Source organism: Pelobates fuscus, chromosome 7 (genome assembly GCF_036172605.1).
Source record: "Pelobates fuscus isolate aPelFus1 chromosome 7, aPelFus1.pri, whole genome shotgun sequence".
Taxonomy (NCBI): Eukaryota; Metazoa; Chordata; class Amphibia; order Anura; family Pelobatidae; genus Pelobates; species Pelobates fuscus.
Window position 1 is genome coordinate 188,686,051 of NC_086323.1, and position 18,722 is coordinate 188,704,772.

Here is an 18,722-nt window from a genome sequence, read left to right on the forward strand (position 1 = left end):
AATTCTAAATGTTGGTGCTCGTACTAGTTGGTAAGGTCCCTGTTCACTTGGATCCATAGTCACATGCAAACAAAAAAATAAAAGGACATCAGCACTCAGTGATAAATTCAAGATGGTTATTTAGCCATCAAAGTGTAAGGGCAACATTTCCAATAAAGGAGTGGTTCTGCAGGTGGTGACCACAGACCACTTTTCAGTTCCTATGCTTCCTGGCTGATGTTTTGGTCACTTTTGAATGCTGGCGGTGCTTTCACTCTAGTGGTAGCATGAGACGGAGTCTACAACCCACACAAGTGGCTCAGGTAGTGCAGCTCATCCAGGATGGCACATCAATGCGAGCTGTGGCAAGAAGGTTTGCGGTGTCTGTTAGCGTAGTGTCCAGAGCATGGAGGCGCTACCAGGAGACAGGCCAGGAGATGTGGAGGAGGGCAACAACCCAGCAGCAGGACCGCTACCTCCGCCTTTGTGCAAGAAGGAACAGGAGGAGCACTGCCAGAGCCCTGTAAAATGACATCCAGCAGGCCACAAATGTCAGAAACAGACTCCATGAGGGTGGTATGAGAGCCCAACATCCACAGTTGGGGGTTGTGCTTACAGCCCAACACCAGGCAGGACGTTTGGCATTTACCAGAGAACAACAAGATTGGTAAATTCGCCACTGGCGCCCTGTGCTCTTCACAGATGAAGCAGGTTCACACTGAGCACATGTGACAGAGTCTGGAGACACTGTGGAGAACGTTGTGCTGCCTGCAACATCCTCCAGCATGACCGGTTTGGCAGTGGGTCAGTAATGGTGTGGGGTGGCATTTCTTTGGGGGCCCGCATAGCGCTCCATGTGCTCGCAGAGGTAGCCTGAGTGCCATTAGGTACCGAGATGAGATCCTCAGACCCCTTGTGAGACCATATGATGCTGCGGTTGGCCCTGGGTTCCTCCTAATGCAAGACAATGCTAGACCTCATGTGGCTGGAGTATGTCAGCAGTTCCTGCAAGACGAAGGCATTGATGCTATGGACTGGCCCGCCTGTTCCCCAGACCTGAATCCAATTGAGCACACCTGGGACATCATGTCTCGCTCCATCCACCAACGTCACGTTGCACCACAGACTGTCCAGGAGTTGGCAGATGCTTTAGTCCAGGTCTGGGAGGAGATCCCTCAGGAGACCATCCGCCACCTCATCAGGAGCATGCACAGGCGTTGTAGGGAGGTCATACAGGCACGTGGAGGCCACACACCTACTACTGTTTTAAGGACATTACATCAAAGTTGGATCAGCCTGTAGTGTGTTTTTCCACTTTAATTTTGTGACTCCAAATCCAGACCTTGGGTTGAAAAATTTTATTTCCATTTTTTAATTTGTGTGTGATTTTGTTGTCAGCACATTCCACTATGTAAAGAATATTTAATTCATTCAGATCAAGTATGTGTTATTTTTGTGTTCCCTTTATTTTTTTGAGCAGTGTATTATAGTTAGCATGTTAATCTCCCAAATTAAAATTAATGTAGGGAAAACAAAATAAAAGTGGACAAAAACCTTTTAAAAGCTCCAAAAAGCGAACGATCATCTGTGGGAACACCTCATGGGTCGCAAACACAAAAAACACCCAGAAAAAACGGCCCCGGGGCTCACAATCGGTGAAATGTGGCAACACGCACGCGGCCTGAGCGGAGCCAATATGGCGGCGCTCCATGGAGGCTGCTCGGACTTCTCGGATGACGGCTCAGGGGGAGCCGAAGATGATTACCTCCAAGCTCCAGACCCGACACCGAGAACGAAGTCTGGGAAAAGCGCAGCAGACCCCGATACAAATTTGGTGACCACTGGGGTGCTTAAAGGACTGCTGGCGGAACTCCAGAAGAACATCCTCACGGATGTCACTGCTCTCCGGGAAGAACTACGAGGCCTCACAAGCCGCCTAACAACTCTGGAGGAAACCTCCCAGGAACAGCAGCGGACCATAGCCTCGCTGCATAAAGAAATCCAGGACCTGCGGCACCAAAATGCGCTGCATGAAAGAAAGTTCGCCGCCCAGGAAGACGCGAACCGGAGGCTCAACATCAAGGTTAGGGGGATCCCGGATGGGATACCAGAGGGGGAACTGCCACGAGTGATTACCCGCATTCTACACGCTGTGTTACCCCCAGGCCCCGCCAAGGCTATTGCGCCCACAGCCATGTTCCGGATACCGAAATCCCCTAGAGCACCGCCAACAGCCACAAAAGACACCATACTGATCTTTCAGAACAGCACAGACAAAACAACGGTCCTCACCGCCCTCAAGGGAAAAACTCCCGTGCGGTTCGAGAACTCGGAGATCACCTTCTACACTGACCTGTCTCAGGGTACTCTGGCCTGGCGCAGATCTCTCCGGCCGTTCACCTCCATACTCCAACGCCATAGTATACAATATCGCTGGCGAGCCTCCACCACATTATTTGTGCAACATGACGGGAAAACGCACCAAATCCTGGGCATACAGGACGCTACCAACCTCCTACATACCTTAGGACTGCCTCGAGACTCGATCTCACAAGGGGAACCCCTGACCCCCATCCCCCAGACCCACAACTGGGATCCGGCAGGAACGGCCCCATTCATACCGCGGAATACCACACCAATTTCATACGCATCTGTCACTACCTAAACAGACACGCGGGGCATGTTGCCCACCCGCTATGACACCTCCGGATTGACTCTACAGGATTACCCTCCTTCCTTGCCCAGCAGACATATCTGCCTAACGGAACCATTAGCCAGACGGCCCCACAGACACCGCTCCCGATGGAGCACAGGACCTTTTTTTTTTTTTTTTTTTCTCTTTCTCTTTATGCTTGGCCCTCACGCTCTTTCCCAAGCTGTCCCCTGGTTGGACTGACCGATGTGTCTACATCCTAAACCACCCAGGACACACTGCATGTCTCTCCCCTCAGGACACTGCCAGGGTTTCTACCTTCAGGGATGACAGCGTTCCACGCCAACAGATCAGCATCAATGGCCGACACCGAGAAGCACAGCGGACATCTCCACACTATGGACGGCCGCTCAAGCGCCAATACTAGCCCATAATATGTACATTTTATAAATGTTACGGACATCCGTGAATCTTCCCTAAGCAAATACTGATCGGTTCCATCCCTTTATTTTTATGTTTTCATTCTATTATGTTTTCACACTTATATCTCCAGCCAAGATCTCCTGATCAGGACCAAACGCAGCTTTAGCTACACAGGCAACGACATACAATTACTTATGCAACACATGAATACCCATACAATCTTTCACCCTCTTGCAACCAATTTACAAATTTATGCTTCGCCGGCACTCAGTCACACTGAGAATAGCCGTCTCCCTTAGTCGCCTGTACAGGCAACAACACCGACACAGGCAGGACCATAGGCAGGTCCATGCACTACTCATACACTACACTTTCTCTCTGCCTGTAATCAATAGTTTAGCTTGGCTACTTCTTGATCGATGTTAACGATGGAACTACAAATCCTGAAATGCCATCTGCCGACCTGGTACGCCAGCAACTAATACCAGAATTATCTCTCAAGTGTACAATATGTTTTTCCTCTTTATCTTATTTCTCATGAAACGTTCTCCCTCACCTCTCTGTGTAACTTAAGTGTTAAATGCATGTTTAGCTAAATTTCATCTGGAACCTAAGTCTGTCAAATGCTCAGTAATACCCAGCCAGATTTATTATGTTTCACAACAGGACATTTTTAGCCTGACAAAGCGTGCACCAGTGTAAAAAGGTAGCCGCCGCACCTAGAAGCTACTTATGTTAAATCAAATCCCAACAAGACACTTGCCGGGACTGTAAGATCACATTACCACGGACATAGCCCGTGACCTTATAACTTCGCTTTATACTGTTTCTCTACGTGTATTATTATTCGTAAATTTATTACTTTACCAGTAAACGTTGCTAGTTAGCTACCTGTCAGACACACACAGGACCGCCTCATATCAGGTTCTGCAGCTCACCCCCCCCCCCCCCCCATTAAGTCTACCCCAGGCAGAAATAAGGCACTACAGCACCCCACACGGCAGACGAGCGAGATTATAACACACCCGGGACCCAGACACCTACCGAGCCATATTAATACCCACTGATGGGAATGGTGGGCACACCACAGAGCTAAACACAACACTCCTTGACCCCACACCTTCTAGAAATGCTCTTTCCAGCATTAGGGGATTAACCCCGCAGCACATATGCCAGCAGAACAGATAGCTTTAACCAGCCTGACAAATACCAGGGGTCACAAGACTTATCCATAACCGTTGGCAGGAGCGTATATTTTAGAACGCATTGGCCACTTTACGGTTAACATGCTTATCCAGCTACACCAAGCGTGTTTATTTTATTTTATTCTATTTTGTTTTATTTAAAAAAGTTCATAACTGTTAGTCTACGTTAATTCATAAATGTTAAATGTGCATCACATATCTGCTTAATTTTCCCTGAATGCATACATTTTCCAAGCCACATGCTACGATACGATGGGAAGGCCCAGGGGTGTTTATCGCGAGAAATAATATGTAGGCCTGCCTGACTGGGTCGCGACATGTTTAAACTTTTGCAAAACGCAACGAATGTGTTGCTATACTATTGCCTGTTATCAAAGTTAAACGACTGCGCTACTTATTATTAGTTTGTACCTAACGAGGGTTCATCTGCATAACCTCTTGGTTATCTCAATATACTGAACATATACTTTATTTTACTATGTATAGTCACAGGGTGAGATAAGATTGTCTACATACTATAAAAACTAAAATTGTGCATGAACTCTTGCCACTGTATAACCTGTATACAACTTGTACGCTGTTGTGGCGTTTTGCTTTTGCAACATATTTACATGCACAACAAAAATAAAGAATTAAAAAATTAATGTAGGACCGTACGATATTGGGGTACTGAGGAGAAATAATGGGCTAAGCATGATAGGGACATATAGTGGAACCGAATCTCCATATGTGTTGCTAACATAGGTGATTAAAAGTAGCCTTGTAAAATTGCATATACGGTCTAATGTGTGCATGCTGTTAATCTATTTCTCCCCCCCCCCCTCCCTTTTGGCCTAAATGGTTAAGCACAAAGAATATAATAGACAGACACACACTATATGAATAAAGCAATTTAAAGTGCTATTTAAGAATGCAGGAGATTTACCTGATGTTCAGCAGACATTAGAAAGAGTAAGCGTCTGAGTAGCACAGTTATAGGAGTCGACATGTAACATTCACCAGGAAGGGATTTCACCTGTATACACACACAGATTAAAAAACACAAGACAGGATGGGAAGAAAATTATTACAATAAAAATCTTCATGAACCAAGCACTAACAGCTACAACTCATTGTGTTATTACAGCTCATGGTATTATTACAGTTTAATTGGTATTATTACAGCTTATTGTATTATTACAACTCAAGGTATTACAGCTTGTGGTATTATAACAGCTCATTTTTTTATTACAGTATGGCATTATTACAGCTCAGTGTATTATTAGTTTGTTGTATTATTACAGCTCATGGTATTATTACAGCACATTCTTTTATTATAGTTATGGCATTATAACAGAACAGATCAGTGTATTATTACAGTTTACTGTCTTATTACAGTTTGTGGTATTATAGTTTATGGCATTTGTGACAGGCCCAATCTTGCCACATTGCATTGGAGGAGCCTGGTTGCCTGCCTGCTGCCTTTGGATTATGGACCGGCAGTTAAACAGTTAATTTTACTGTGCAGAAAGGCTCATTCATGTCTTTCTGCACAGCCGTTCTGTAGATTTAGTCTACCGCACAAACAGCGTTCTATTAGCCTCCCCAGAGCCGTGGGGAGCCGGCAGGCGCTGTTAATTGGCCGCCCAGAAGCTGGCGTGCGCCGCCAATCTACCTCCCTGAAGCCGTGGTTAACCGCGGCTTAACAAGAGTGTGCAGTCAATTGACTACCCAGTAGCTGCGGTTAACCGCAGCTTAACTGACTATTACTGGGTGGCCGCGGTTAAACCTAGCGGCCGCTAGGTGGCGGTGTTATGGAACTCCCCGGACGGCCAGCGGTGCTCAGCCTGGAATCAGTGCACTAAAAGCGGACACTTACGTGCAGGCACCGCTGAGCCTCCTGCCTTCCCTGATTCTATTCGTGGCTATTTAACCGAACACCTTATCATTCGGGACTTTGTTTTATGTGAATGCTTTAACCCAGATAGCACAGCCATGAAGCCTATTCGTGTAATTAAAGACTTTGGCTCCATGGCAATTGAACTGTGTGTATAGGATCTGTACAATTGTGCGCTCAGATCCCAGCTATCTGGGCATGGGTTATATTGTTATATTGTATATATTTTATTGTATTTTAGTGTTTTATTGTAACCACGTGTGTAATGGCGATTTGCCTCTGTCTTGGGAGATAATTGGATTACTTCCCAATTATCTCCAGGATAGAGGGGAGGGAAATTAGGATGCATTGTGGGGATGTTTTACTTCTGTGTGTCTGAATGTGATACATGTCTGTCTGTGTTACAGTCTTTTATCTGGTCCCCTAGGGGTGTGTCCACCAGGTGGGAGACCTGCATAAATATTGGGCAGGTAGCCCTCAATAAACCAGACCACTGCTTGACTGTCAACACGGAGCTCTGTCTCGGGGATTTACTGTATGCTGTTAAGAGACTGATTGCCAGGAGTGTAAGCCGCTTGGGTGCTTTTCCTGTTCGTCTGCTAGCAGCTATTCGTGAGGTTCCAGTTCGGGAGTTTGGAGTGCTACTTTGTATGCAGTTCGGGAGTTTGGAGCATTCCCTTATATTCAGTTCGGGAGTTTGGTGTTCTGCGGTAGCTGTGCCTGTGTCTCTGGAAGGGAAGATCGACTAAACGGCGGTTTAACCCCTTTTATGCCTGGGGGTGCCGTTACAGTATTATTACAACTTAGTGTATTATTACAGTTTATAGTATTATTACAATTAATGAGATCATTACAGCTTATGGTATTACTACAGCTTATGGTATTACTACAGCTTATGGTATTACTACAGCTTATGGTATTACTACAGCTTATGGTATTATTACAGCTTATGGTATTATTACAGCTTATGGTATTATTACAGCTCAGTGTAAAATCGTTTGATACAATTCAAAACATTCCTTAGAGTGATTTTTATAACTATATACAGATAAAAGACTATATAGAGAGATGTTAATACAATTAAAGACATATTTTTGGGAAAACAAAAAAAAAACAAAAAACTAGTAGATGGATTATGAATATTGCGGATGAAAAAGTAAATTTTAAGGTATATTCAACCATAAAAAATGGATTAATGCAGGGCTTGACAAATTTGCTTTCAATTTAGGAGCCAATTAAAAAAAGTTAGGAGACAGTTTTTTTTTTCCCCTAACGACAAAAATATAATTCTTAAAGCAACACTATAGTCACCAGAACCACTACAGCTAAATGCCGTGGTTCTGGTGTCTATAGCCTGTCCCCGCAGACTTTTCAATGTAAAAAATGCCTTTTCAGAGAAAAGGCAGTGTTTACATTGCTGCCTAGTAACACCTCTAGAGTCTGTCACTCAGATGGCCACTAAAGTGTTGCCTATCTCAGTGCTGCACAATGTGCAGCACCTACATTAAGCATCTCCACGTTCCTCAGAGATGCTTGTGAAGAAATGACTCTTGTATTCGGTATTTCTGCCTGTTTCCCTTATATTTCTTCATGTTTCCAGTCAGCAGATGAAACTGCCGAACAAAGACCACCCCCTGGCTCATTTAACTTCAAAGCCGGCATCACTTAAACCCTCTACGTGTGCGGCCAGCGTTCGTACTGCCGAAAACCACGTGGCAGAGAAAAACGCGGCCATCTTTTTTTTTCATTCGAACAAAGGCAGCGGGACTTGGTCGTCGAGTGTCTGGAACTAAAATCGGACACTCGACTTCCCGAACACCGGTCTCCAACACACGAACGCTGGAACTATATGTACCGATTAGCTAGAAGAGCGCTATTCGGTACGATTGTGCATACGAATAAAGGGGAACAATCGCTGCTAGGGGCCAGGGGAATTCGTTTGGTATTTATATTCGTTTTTCAACCTTTTCTAAAGTGACCGGCAAAACCACACGAACTTATGGAACTATTTTGGGCAGCCCACCCACGGTGAACCAGTCACAAAGGACTTCCATAGTTTTTTAGAACCCCTGAACCGATCTGGGTGAAATTTGAATATGTTGGTCACCCAGATCGGGGCTATCAGGGGACATATGATTTGTGGGGATACCCCATGTATAAAGGGGTGTTCCAGAAATTGGGGATAATAGTGATTTTTCTGCCTGGAGATAATTAGGTTATTACTGTATCAGACCTGATTATCTCCAGGGCTAGGGGAGGGAATTATATGTTGGTGCTGGGTGTGTTTTATATTTTTATTGTACAGGATTGGTTAAATGTCCCTCACTGTGGGATGTCCCCTTGCATGGGGACTTGCATAAAAGGCTGTGTGTGTGAATAAAGCCCAGTTCTACTTGTATCCTGATTCTTGACTTCGGCTGTTATTTGGAATTCGTATGCTTTACTAAGGGAATTATCTTTTGAAGCTATTGCTATTTCGTATGGATTTCGTTCATTGGAGCTACCGAACGGAGAGCTATATGTACTAGGCTCTGGCGGTTCAGGAGGAAACTACCGAAGGAGGTTTAAATATACTGGGTTTCCTTACAATGCTTTTAATTGATTCCATGCATCTCTATGAGGAAATGATGACTGGCAATTGATGATCTCAGTTATGGAGGCGTGCTAGCTCTAGCGAGACCGGCATGGCGCTGGTAAAAAGATGAGTAAAAGCATCATCCCCATGCGATCGGAGGGGGCTGGTGACTTAAACATACACATTCATTGACAGACACGCGGACTGACACACACACACAGAGATATTCAGACAAGCACCGTGAAAGAAACAGACACACACGCACCGTGAAAGAGACAGACACACTGAACAAGACAGTTAGACACAGTCACACACTGACAGACATTCAGACAGACTCACAAAGTACTATTAATACACTCAACTATATACACACACACACACAAACATTCATACACACACACACACACACACAAATACACATAGAGACATACACATGACAGTGGGATTAGGCAGCAGCAAGTGACAGGTTAGTGGGGCTGGCTGCGGATAATGGGAGTAGGCAGCCACAGTTCCAGATTCCCTCCTTTCTCCTCATCACTGTCTCAGCAGCTCTCTGTGTGCCAGGAGGAAGTGAAGGGAACTGTAATAACTTCCTCCCGGCGCTGAGGTCTCGCAGGGTAAAGGACTGGTTGACGGTGTTCCATCGGCTTTGCGGCATGGGAGCGGGAGGCAGGCGGGGAGCAGGGTCGGCTTTGCAGCATAGAGGCGGGCGGGTAGCAGGGTCGGGTATGCAGCATGTGGGCGGGTAGCAGGATCGAGTATGGGGTCGGGAGGAGGGTGGGCAGCAGAGCCGTGTTTACCTGGTATCCTGCCAGTTTAGCTTGCAATTAAGACAGAAGGAGGAGGGACCGAGCTGACCAATCCCAGACGCCAGGATAAAATATTTAGTCGCCATGGCGACCTGGGATTTGTCGAGCCCAGGATTAATGACAAATTTAACAGTAGAAGAGGGAATATGGATTAGATCAATTCATTTTACAAAAACAGCTATTCACAATATACATTTGTTAGAAACTTACTTTAAAATAACTTTTAGGTGGTATTTAACTCCAAAAATACTAAGTACATTTTTTCCCAATGAAAATGGGATATGCTGGAGATGTAATGAAGAAAAAGGGTAGTCTGTCTACATTTGGTGGAAATGCACTAAGATTCAATCTCAATGGATTAAAGTCTTGAATATAATTTCCATTTTAATAAATAAAAAATGGGATTTAGATCCATCACGTGCGCTATTCCATATTGATATTTTTACCCTCCCAATAGAAACAAGATATATTGTGGCCCATCTCTTGGCAGCATTTAAAATACTAACAGCAAGAAAATGGAAACAGAAGAAAGAAGTGGAATTCAAAGATAAACAATCTGAAAAACTGAAAAAGAAAAGTAGAGAGAAATGAAGCCAAAACCTTACGGCCCTCCTTGTGGGGGGTGACCCCGGTGTGAATTGACAAAAAAATAAAAATAAAAATGGAGTGGGCAACATAAATCAATAGATGATCCAAAATTTAAAACTAATTATTTTAATAGATACTTTTAAAAGTCCTAGTGGGACAGTGAACAAAACACACAACACACTCTATATAGTCTGACTATGTATAACCAAAAGGACACTTGTGCAAAAAAAATATGAAAATGTATATATACAGGTGAGCAGCTGCTGTCAGCTATAGGGAAAATTGTAGTTGGGTGACTACAGTTAGATCAATTGTGTACATATGTATACAGATGAACGGTTATAATCAGCTCGCAAAAGTATATTGGTAAGAATGTTAGATATACCGATCTATGGGATTATAGCGTATATGCTAGGGGTAATGAAGTCAGACATAGTAGAGACTTCACCGACAGGTATAGGCAGAGAAATACATATTATAAAAATGTTACTGCTGAATAGTCCGGTACAATTTTAAATAGTACAGCAGGGTATCCAGATTTGGTTCTGTGGATATTCGCCTGGATCGGTATTAATCACAGAACAAAAAGGTATTGAGACAAGCTATTTATTCTCGGATAGTTTACTGTACAGCTATATAAAATTATTCCACCGCGGCAAGGTTACATTAGTAACCATCAGACTGTGTTTTATAACAATGTAGCTAGTGTACAAGATATATTCACTGTTGCAGTCACGGTCTCAGTAGCTCCAATGCCACAGTGCCGTGATGATATACTCAGATTGAGTGCTTGGGAGGCATATGCAACGGTTGTACACACAAGGGGGGGGAGGGGGATGGATTAGTGGTAGATTCACTCTCGCCTTCCTTTATTCCCCCAATCTTGAGGTCACTTTATCTTTATAAAAAGCATATCCCCCATCCCAGGGCACTGATAACAAGAAGGATGATCAATTTCTTATCCAAATAAAAAAAATATATATCAAATATCAGAAAGATAGTATAGCAATCTGTAGATTTCAGGAATAAGCAGCAAAAAGATTAACTCCTACGGTGCTATGCTCGCTTATAGATCGTCTTTAACTCACTATCTGCTGTAGCTCTTATTATTCAAGGAATTTCAGATTGCAGAGATAGAGTGCAGGTGAATACCATTATAAATTTTCACTCATTCAGCATAAGGAGTTTCAGATATCTATAATTTAGCTCCCTGTCTTCCTAACAAATGCAGGGATAATGCTTAGCTCTCTAGTGTCCTGTAGGAACTGACTGATTTAGTTGTGAAGGAGATTTGGTCCTGGTAAAATATCCTCAGTAACTCTGAGAAATAAGTCTGATATATGCTATGCTATGATGCTATGCTATGAGTTTCTGGCTGGTAATCTAGTTCTAAGATTTGCTCTATTTCGGTGAAAATGCCTCTGGGCACCCTGTTTCTTAGACTATCTGCTGGTACTGTTCTAAGGTGTGACAGACCCATCTGTATAGCCTAAGATTGCTGGTTCGTCTGTTTGCCCCTTTTCGTCCATTTGCCTGTCCGTATACCCCTGTTCGTTTATTTCCTGAAAGAACCGATTAAAACTACCAAACGGACGGCCACCCGGGAGAGAAGTATGCTGCTAGTTAACCTCTTGGCCCTAATTAGAACGTTGTGGTTAACCGCAGACACCTCTCCATTCCAACCGTATTCAGGGTGTTCGATCGATCGTATGCCGACCACGAGGCGGCGGCCATTTTACACCATGCGAAAGACCAGCGGTGTTTGGCACAGATTCTATGGAACTAAAAATGGACACTCTTTCTGCCGAACACCGCTCAAATCACCGACCGCCCTTCTCAGTCGACAAGGCATACGAACACCGGCTGTTCAGGAGTTTGGATTGCACGGATGGACTCAACCCAGATAGCCGCCCCATGGAGTCAATCGCATACCGAATGACTGTAAGAGACTTTGACTCCATGGCGATTGAACTGTACGTATGGGATCTGAGCGCTATTCGCTAAGAATATGCACTCAGATCCAGGCTGGGTTGCACGAATGTAATATGTTCGGTATTTATAAACGTATTCATTTTTACATGGTTTTTATGTATAATTTAAAATGGTGATTTGCCTCTGTCCTGGAGATAATTGAATTACTTCTTGATTATCTCCAGGGCAGAGGGGAGGAAACCGGGATGCATTGTGGGAATATTTGTGCCTGTATGTCTAAAAGTGCCATATGTCTGTCTGCCATTACAGTCTCCCATTTGGTCCCCTAGGGGAGTGTCCACCAAGTGGGAGACCTGCATAAATACGGGCGGGTAGCCCACAGTAAAGCCAGTTCTTGTTTTACCCACAATGCGGAGCTTGGTCTCGTTATTGGAGGGGATATTTACTACACAGCTAGAGACTGATTATTGGGAACGTAAGCCGCTTGATTGTTATATTTGATCGGCTGTTAGCCGCGGTTCGTGGATTTCGTATTCGTGAGTTTTGGGATTAGTATGGGTCCCGGTCGGGAGACTGGTGCATTCCCCTGGTTGCAGTTCGTACAGTTGGAGGATACGAATGGAGATTGCATTATTGGCAGAGGGGAAGTTTAACTAAACGGCGCTTTTACTCCTTTATGCCAGAGGGGTCTTAACATAAGGTAACTGAATGTCTGTTAGATACCCCTAATCACCCAGACGCGCGTTTCGCCATGACCCTCTGATGATCTAATCGGCGAAACCGTTTAAAAGATCTTCCCCTTCCAGAGATACAGGCACAGCTACTGTAGAACACCAAACTCCCGAACTGAATACAAGGGAATGCTCCAAACTCCCGAACTGCATACAAAATAGCACTCCAAACTCCCGAACTGGAACCTCCCGAATAGCTGCTAGCAGACGAACAGGAAAAGCACCCAAGCGGCTTACACTCCTGGCAATCAGTCTCTAACAGCATACAGTAAATCCCCCCCCAAAGACGGGACAGAGCTCCGTGTTGAGGGTCAAGCAGTGGTCTGGTTTAATGTGGGCTACCTGCCCGGTATTTATGCAGGTCTTCCACCTGGTGGACACTCCCCTAGGGGACCAGATGGAAGATTGGGGCACAAATGGTAAAATAACCAATCACAGGCATACAGGGTTAAACACTCCCACAGTACATTACAATCCCTCCCTCTATCCTGGAGATAATTGGGAAGTAATCCAATTATGTCCAAGGACAGAGGCGAAACTCCATTAACCACATGGTTACAGTAAAACACAAATACAATAAAATACATATTATTACATTTGTCACATAAAATATATACATGTAACCCATCCCCAGATAGCTGTGATCTGAGCGCACAAAAGTACCGAATAGCGCTCAGATCCTATGCACACAGTCCAATCGCCGTGGAGTTAAAGTGTTCACAAAGTCTGTTCTCCATACGAATAGACTCCACAGGATGGCTATCTGCGGAAATGCTGTTCATACGGTTTAAACTAACGAATAAACAGGCATCCGGTTAAATGACCGACCGTAGCAGCAAGGAGGCTGACGGCTCAGCGGTGTTCGCGCAAATAAGTTTCCGTTTCCAGTTCCATAGTTTGGGCGCTGAACACTGCTGGCCGTTCGGGACTTTAAAATGGCCGCCGCCATGTGTTCGGCAAACGAACAAAGGCCCCCCAGTATTCGTCAATTAGGCTGCGGTTAACCGCAGCTTCTGGGAGGTATATTGCCGACACACTCCAGCTCCCAGGTGGTCCAGTCATTCATGCATTAGTTCGGTAGATTGAATCTACCGACCGCCAGGCAGAAAGGCACGAACAAGCCTTTTCTGCAGGGGAAAAAAAGGCTTTTTAACATAGGGCCATAGTCCAGAGGTAACAGGCGGGCAACCAGGCTCCTCCAATGCAATGTGGCGAGATTGGTCTCGTCACAAGGGGTATCTATACCTGTCAGTGAAGTCTCTACTATGTCTGACTTCATTACCCCTAGCATATACGCTATTTATTCCATAGATCGGCATATCTAACTAGGGATATAAACATTATCTTCTCAATATACTTTTGCGAGCTGATTATAGCCGTTCATCTGTATACATATGTACACAATCAAGCCAGGTGTAGTCACCCAACTACAATTTTCCCTATTGCTGACAGCAGCTGCTCACCTGTATATATAATTTTTCATTGTTATTTGCACAAGTGTCCTTTTTTATGTTATGCATAGTCAGACTATACAGAGTGTGTTGTGTTCACTGTCCCAATGGGACTTTTAAAAGTATCTATTAAAATTATTAAGTTTAAAATTTTGGATCATCTAATGATTTTTGTTGCCCCCTCCATTTTCTATTTTCGGAATTTAAAGATGTATATGTCTAACTAGAATACCAACTCCTTATGGAAAATGTTATTATCAGAATAATAGTTTAAATTTAGATACATTCAAAAAAATATGGTCGGAGTAGGACAGAAAAAAGAACCAAATCCTAGATATATTATGAACTTTAAAGAGAAAGTTTAATTTGACTAAAGAATAATTTCCCCTGAGAGTTATGGAATGTATGGTAGTATGAATGTTTTTTGTTTTTTTATGTTAGTGGTGTCACTGTTCTCTATGTGACAAAAAACTGAGAAAATGTGGTCTTTTAAAGCTTAAAAATTAAAATTTTAAATCTAGTATTTAACAAAAGACAAATTTCTCCTTAGCAAGATATTTATACTATGTTATGTAATTCCCAGATTTTACTAATAACATGACGTAAAGTCATGATTTTATTAATGACACGGAGGCGAGTATTATGCTATCTCTTTCTTACTTTATTCCTCAGCAGCAAAGAAAAAATATACTGAAAGAGAAAATATGTAGAATATGAAATATATAACCGATACAACCATATCTGCCTAGTAACAGGGCAGCCAATCAGTCTCTAGGAACAGTCCATAAATCTCCATCCTTGTACTTCCACTTCCTCTTCTTTGCCTTCTGAACCGAAGACCCAAACCGAAACATCCATATTAGTAACGAGTAACTTTCCAACTGGTAATTTCCACAAAACGAAATCAAGCTGTAAAACAAAGAAATATGTGGTAAACTCCAAACTTAGGACCTGAGTGTAACATATCGTATACATAATACCTGTACATCACGAGAATCCTAGTTAGATTAATAAAGATATATGTCACACCCGACAAGAATATGCATTCAAAACAAGTAAACCAAGTGCACTTACCATGAGTGAAAAATCACCCCGATTGAACCATAAACATAAACTTACCCCAGATCCATGGGCGGGTGGGTGGGAATAATACTCGCCTCCGTGTCATTAATAAAATCATGACTTTACGTCATGTTATTAGTAAAATCTGGGAATTTTATTAATGACACGGAGGCTCCTATTATGCTAGTTTAAAGCTGAGCCACCACCAATGAAGAAACATGTTCAATCGGGCGGAAATAGAAATTACGGAACGTCGATTCTTTAGACCAGTCCGCCGCTCTCAAGATATCGTCCAGACGACATCCCATCGTAGAAGCCTTCGATGCCATGGCACCCCTAACCGAATGTGCCGTAAAAATCGAAGTATCAATTCCTGCAGCGGAAAGCAGACCCTTAACCCAGCGGGCTAACGTAGTCGAGGAGACAGGTAGAAACGGTGCCTTAAAGGAAATAAATAGTGGAGGCAAGTCCGTTGACCTCAACTGTCGAGTATGAGCCAAATAGACCTGGAGACAAGCCACAGGACATAAAGTCGGTCTGACGGAGCACCTAGGGTAGTCCACCGACTTGGAAGCCGACTTAGTCCTCCTTGAGATATTAAACGACACACCTTCCGGAGTGAACGAAATCGCGTTCCAATCCAGAGCCCTGACGTCCGATACTCTTTTGCATGAAAGTAAGCACAGAAGCATGACCAGTTTCCATGACAACTGTTTGAGAGTCAGGTCCTCATTACAGGGCCAGGAGTCCAAGAAACCAAGGACAACATTAACGTCCCAAAATGATGAGTATCTAGAGCTTGGAGGCCTAGCGAAACGGATACCCTTCAACAGTCGACACACAACAGGATGTTGACCAATCGGAGATCCATCTAGCCCTCTGTGTCCGGCCGAAATAGCCGATCTATAAACATTAAGGGTACGATAGGCCAAACCCGAATCGAAACGTTCAGTCAGGAAACTGAGCAGAGCAGTTAGAGGGGCAGAAAGTGGATCCAGCAATCTTCCCAAGCACCAGCTAGACCACACGCGCCATGCGGACTTGTAGGCCTGCCTGGTACCTGGCGCCCAGGCATTTTCCAAGAGTCGAGCAGTTGCCTGCGAAACGTCCGTGACACACCAGGGTCCCCTGAGATCAGCCAAGCCGTGAGTTGGAGCAAGTTCTGATCCACCAATTCGTGCGAGTTCCCATCCGGGTCTAGAAGCACATCCGGCCTCATTTCGATCATCCGTGGGAAGTCTATGGCCATTTCCAGGAGACGGGGGAACCACGGTTGAGATTGCCACAGGGGGACCACCATTACCAGCGTGCAATCCTGTCTGGTCGCGTACGTCAGTGTCCGGGATATCAGATTGAACGGTGGGAACGCAAAGTGGCGCCCTAGCGGCCACGTCTGTAAGAACGCGTCCACCGCAGCGGCTGTCGGGTCCGGTCTCCAACTGAAGTACTGGGGCAGTTGGGAGTTCAGTCTGGACGCGAACAAGTCCAGGTGTAGAGGACCCCATAGCCGGTCCATCCTTTGGAAGGTTGAGGATAGTAAATGCCAGTCTCCTGAATCTTTCAGGTAACGCGAATTCCAATCCGCCCACTCGTTGTCCAGTCCCGGAATATGTTCGGCTGTAACCGATATAGCGTTGTGGAGGCAAAACTGCCAGAAGTCCCTTGCCAGGTTCGCCAGCTGTTTCGATTTCGTACCACCCAGGTGGTTTATGTACCTGACTGCGGACACATTGTCCATGCGCAGTAGTACGCAGCAATTCCCTTGAGTCGGAGATAGGCTCCGAATGGCGAACGAACCTGCCAGAAGCTCCAGGCAATTTATGTGTAAGGTCGACTCGACCTCGGACCATCTTCCACCGGTGGAGATACTGCCACAGCGAGCGCCCCAACCGTGTAGGCTCGCGTCCGACTCTATCACCATGTCCGGCGCGGAGCCGAAGATGGCCCGGCCGTTCCATGCCTCCATGTGGTCCAACCACCATCGTAGCTCGTCTCTGGAGTCGGCGTCCAGGGTCAAGATGCTCTCGTACGAGCCCCCGGCCCGAAGATGGGAACCTTTCAAACGTTGTAGGGCCCGGTAATGTAATGGGCCCGGGAAAATCGCTTGAATTGAAGAGGCCAAGAGGCCGATCACTCTCGCCAGTTGTCGGACGGAGAGAGAGGAGGCCCGTAGTGCACGCCGTATCTCCTTCTTCATCGACCGAAGTTTGCTTTCCGGCAGGAACAGAAACTGGGTGACTGAATCGACCTCGAAGCCCAGGAATTCTATCCTCTGTACTGGTTCCACAATGGATTTTTCCCAATTCACGAGGAAGCCCAGGCCTTCCAGGAGGTTTACCGTCCATCCCAGGTGTCTGAGAAGTTGGTCGGGGGACGAGGACATAATCAATATGTCGTCCAGGTAAATAATCATGCGGACCCCTCGGGCCCTGAGGAAAGCCACCACAGGCTTCATTACCTTCGTGAAACACCATGGAGCCGAAGATAGACCGAACGGCAGACAGGTAAACCGCCATCGACGACCTTGCCACGTAAAGTGCAATAAGTCCCAGTGCTCTTTTGCCATGGGTATAGTCAAGTAGGCATCTTTGAGGTCCAACTTGACCATCCAATCCCCTTGACGTAGCAGGTCCCGGAGACAGTGGGCACCCTCCATCTTGAAGTGATGGTAACGGAGGAAAAAATTCAGGTGTTTGAGGTTTATCACCGGGCGGACACCTCCGCCTTTCTTGGCTACAAGAAACAAATTGCTCAGAAAACCTGGGTGGTTGTAAGGGATTTCTTGAATGGCCTGTTTGGCAGACAACTCCGCGATCTCCGCGGTAATTAGCTCGGACTGATCGTCCGGCAGTCTCAGTTCTTGTGGGATAAAAGTCTGGACAGGGGGAGATAACAGATCCAGACGGAAACCCCTGACCGTCTCCAGAACCCAAACATCTGTGGTGATCATACCCCACCTTTCTAGAAATAGTGCCAACCTGCCCCCCACACTCGCTCTGCAAGACATACGATTTTGGGTACTCACCGTAAGGGCGTCTGTATGAGGGTTGTCCACGACCTCCCCGACTTTGCCAAGGTCTCCCACGTGAGGGGAAGAAGGGCGCTGGCTTATACTCCTGGTAGGTTCGGGGGGCGGAGAAGGAACCTCTGTGGGTCCGCGAGGGACCTCGAGCTCCACGGCCGGGCGGACGGCTCCTATACCTCCCGGCCCCATGGAAAACCTTAGGGCCAAAGACCCGCTTTAGGTTAGACTGCGCTTTATCAAGAGCGGTGAAGGTACGCACAAAGGAGCCCAAATCCTTGACAAAGCACTCCCCAAAGAGCATACCTTTGGCCGAGGCACCCGGCTCCTTCATAGCGAGGTTCACTAACTTTGGCTCAATCTTGAGCAAAATCGCCTTGCGGCGTTCAGCCGACATGGCCGTATTTGCGTTGCCA

General features: G+C 45.4%; 1 protein-coding gene across 1 annotated transcript in view; it reads right to left on the bottom strand.

Moving 5' to 3' along the window:
• FIRRM (FIGNL1 interacting regulator of recombination and mitosis) overlaps positions 1-18,722 on the bottom strand; it is a 195,049-nt gene that overhangs the window by 10,745 nt on the left and 165,582 nt on the right. Inside the window, exon 16 of the mRNA XM_063426979.1 lies at positions 5,186-5,275. Within this exon, the coding sequence (XP_063283049.1) occupies positions 5,186-5,275 (90 nt within the window). The remainder of the gene's footprint in view (positions 1-5,185; positions 5,276-18,722) is intronic.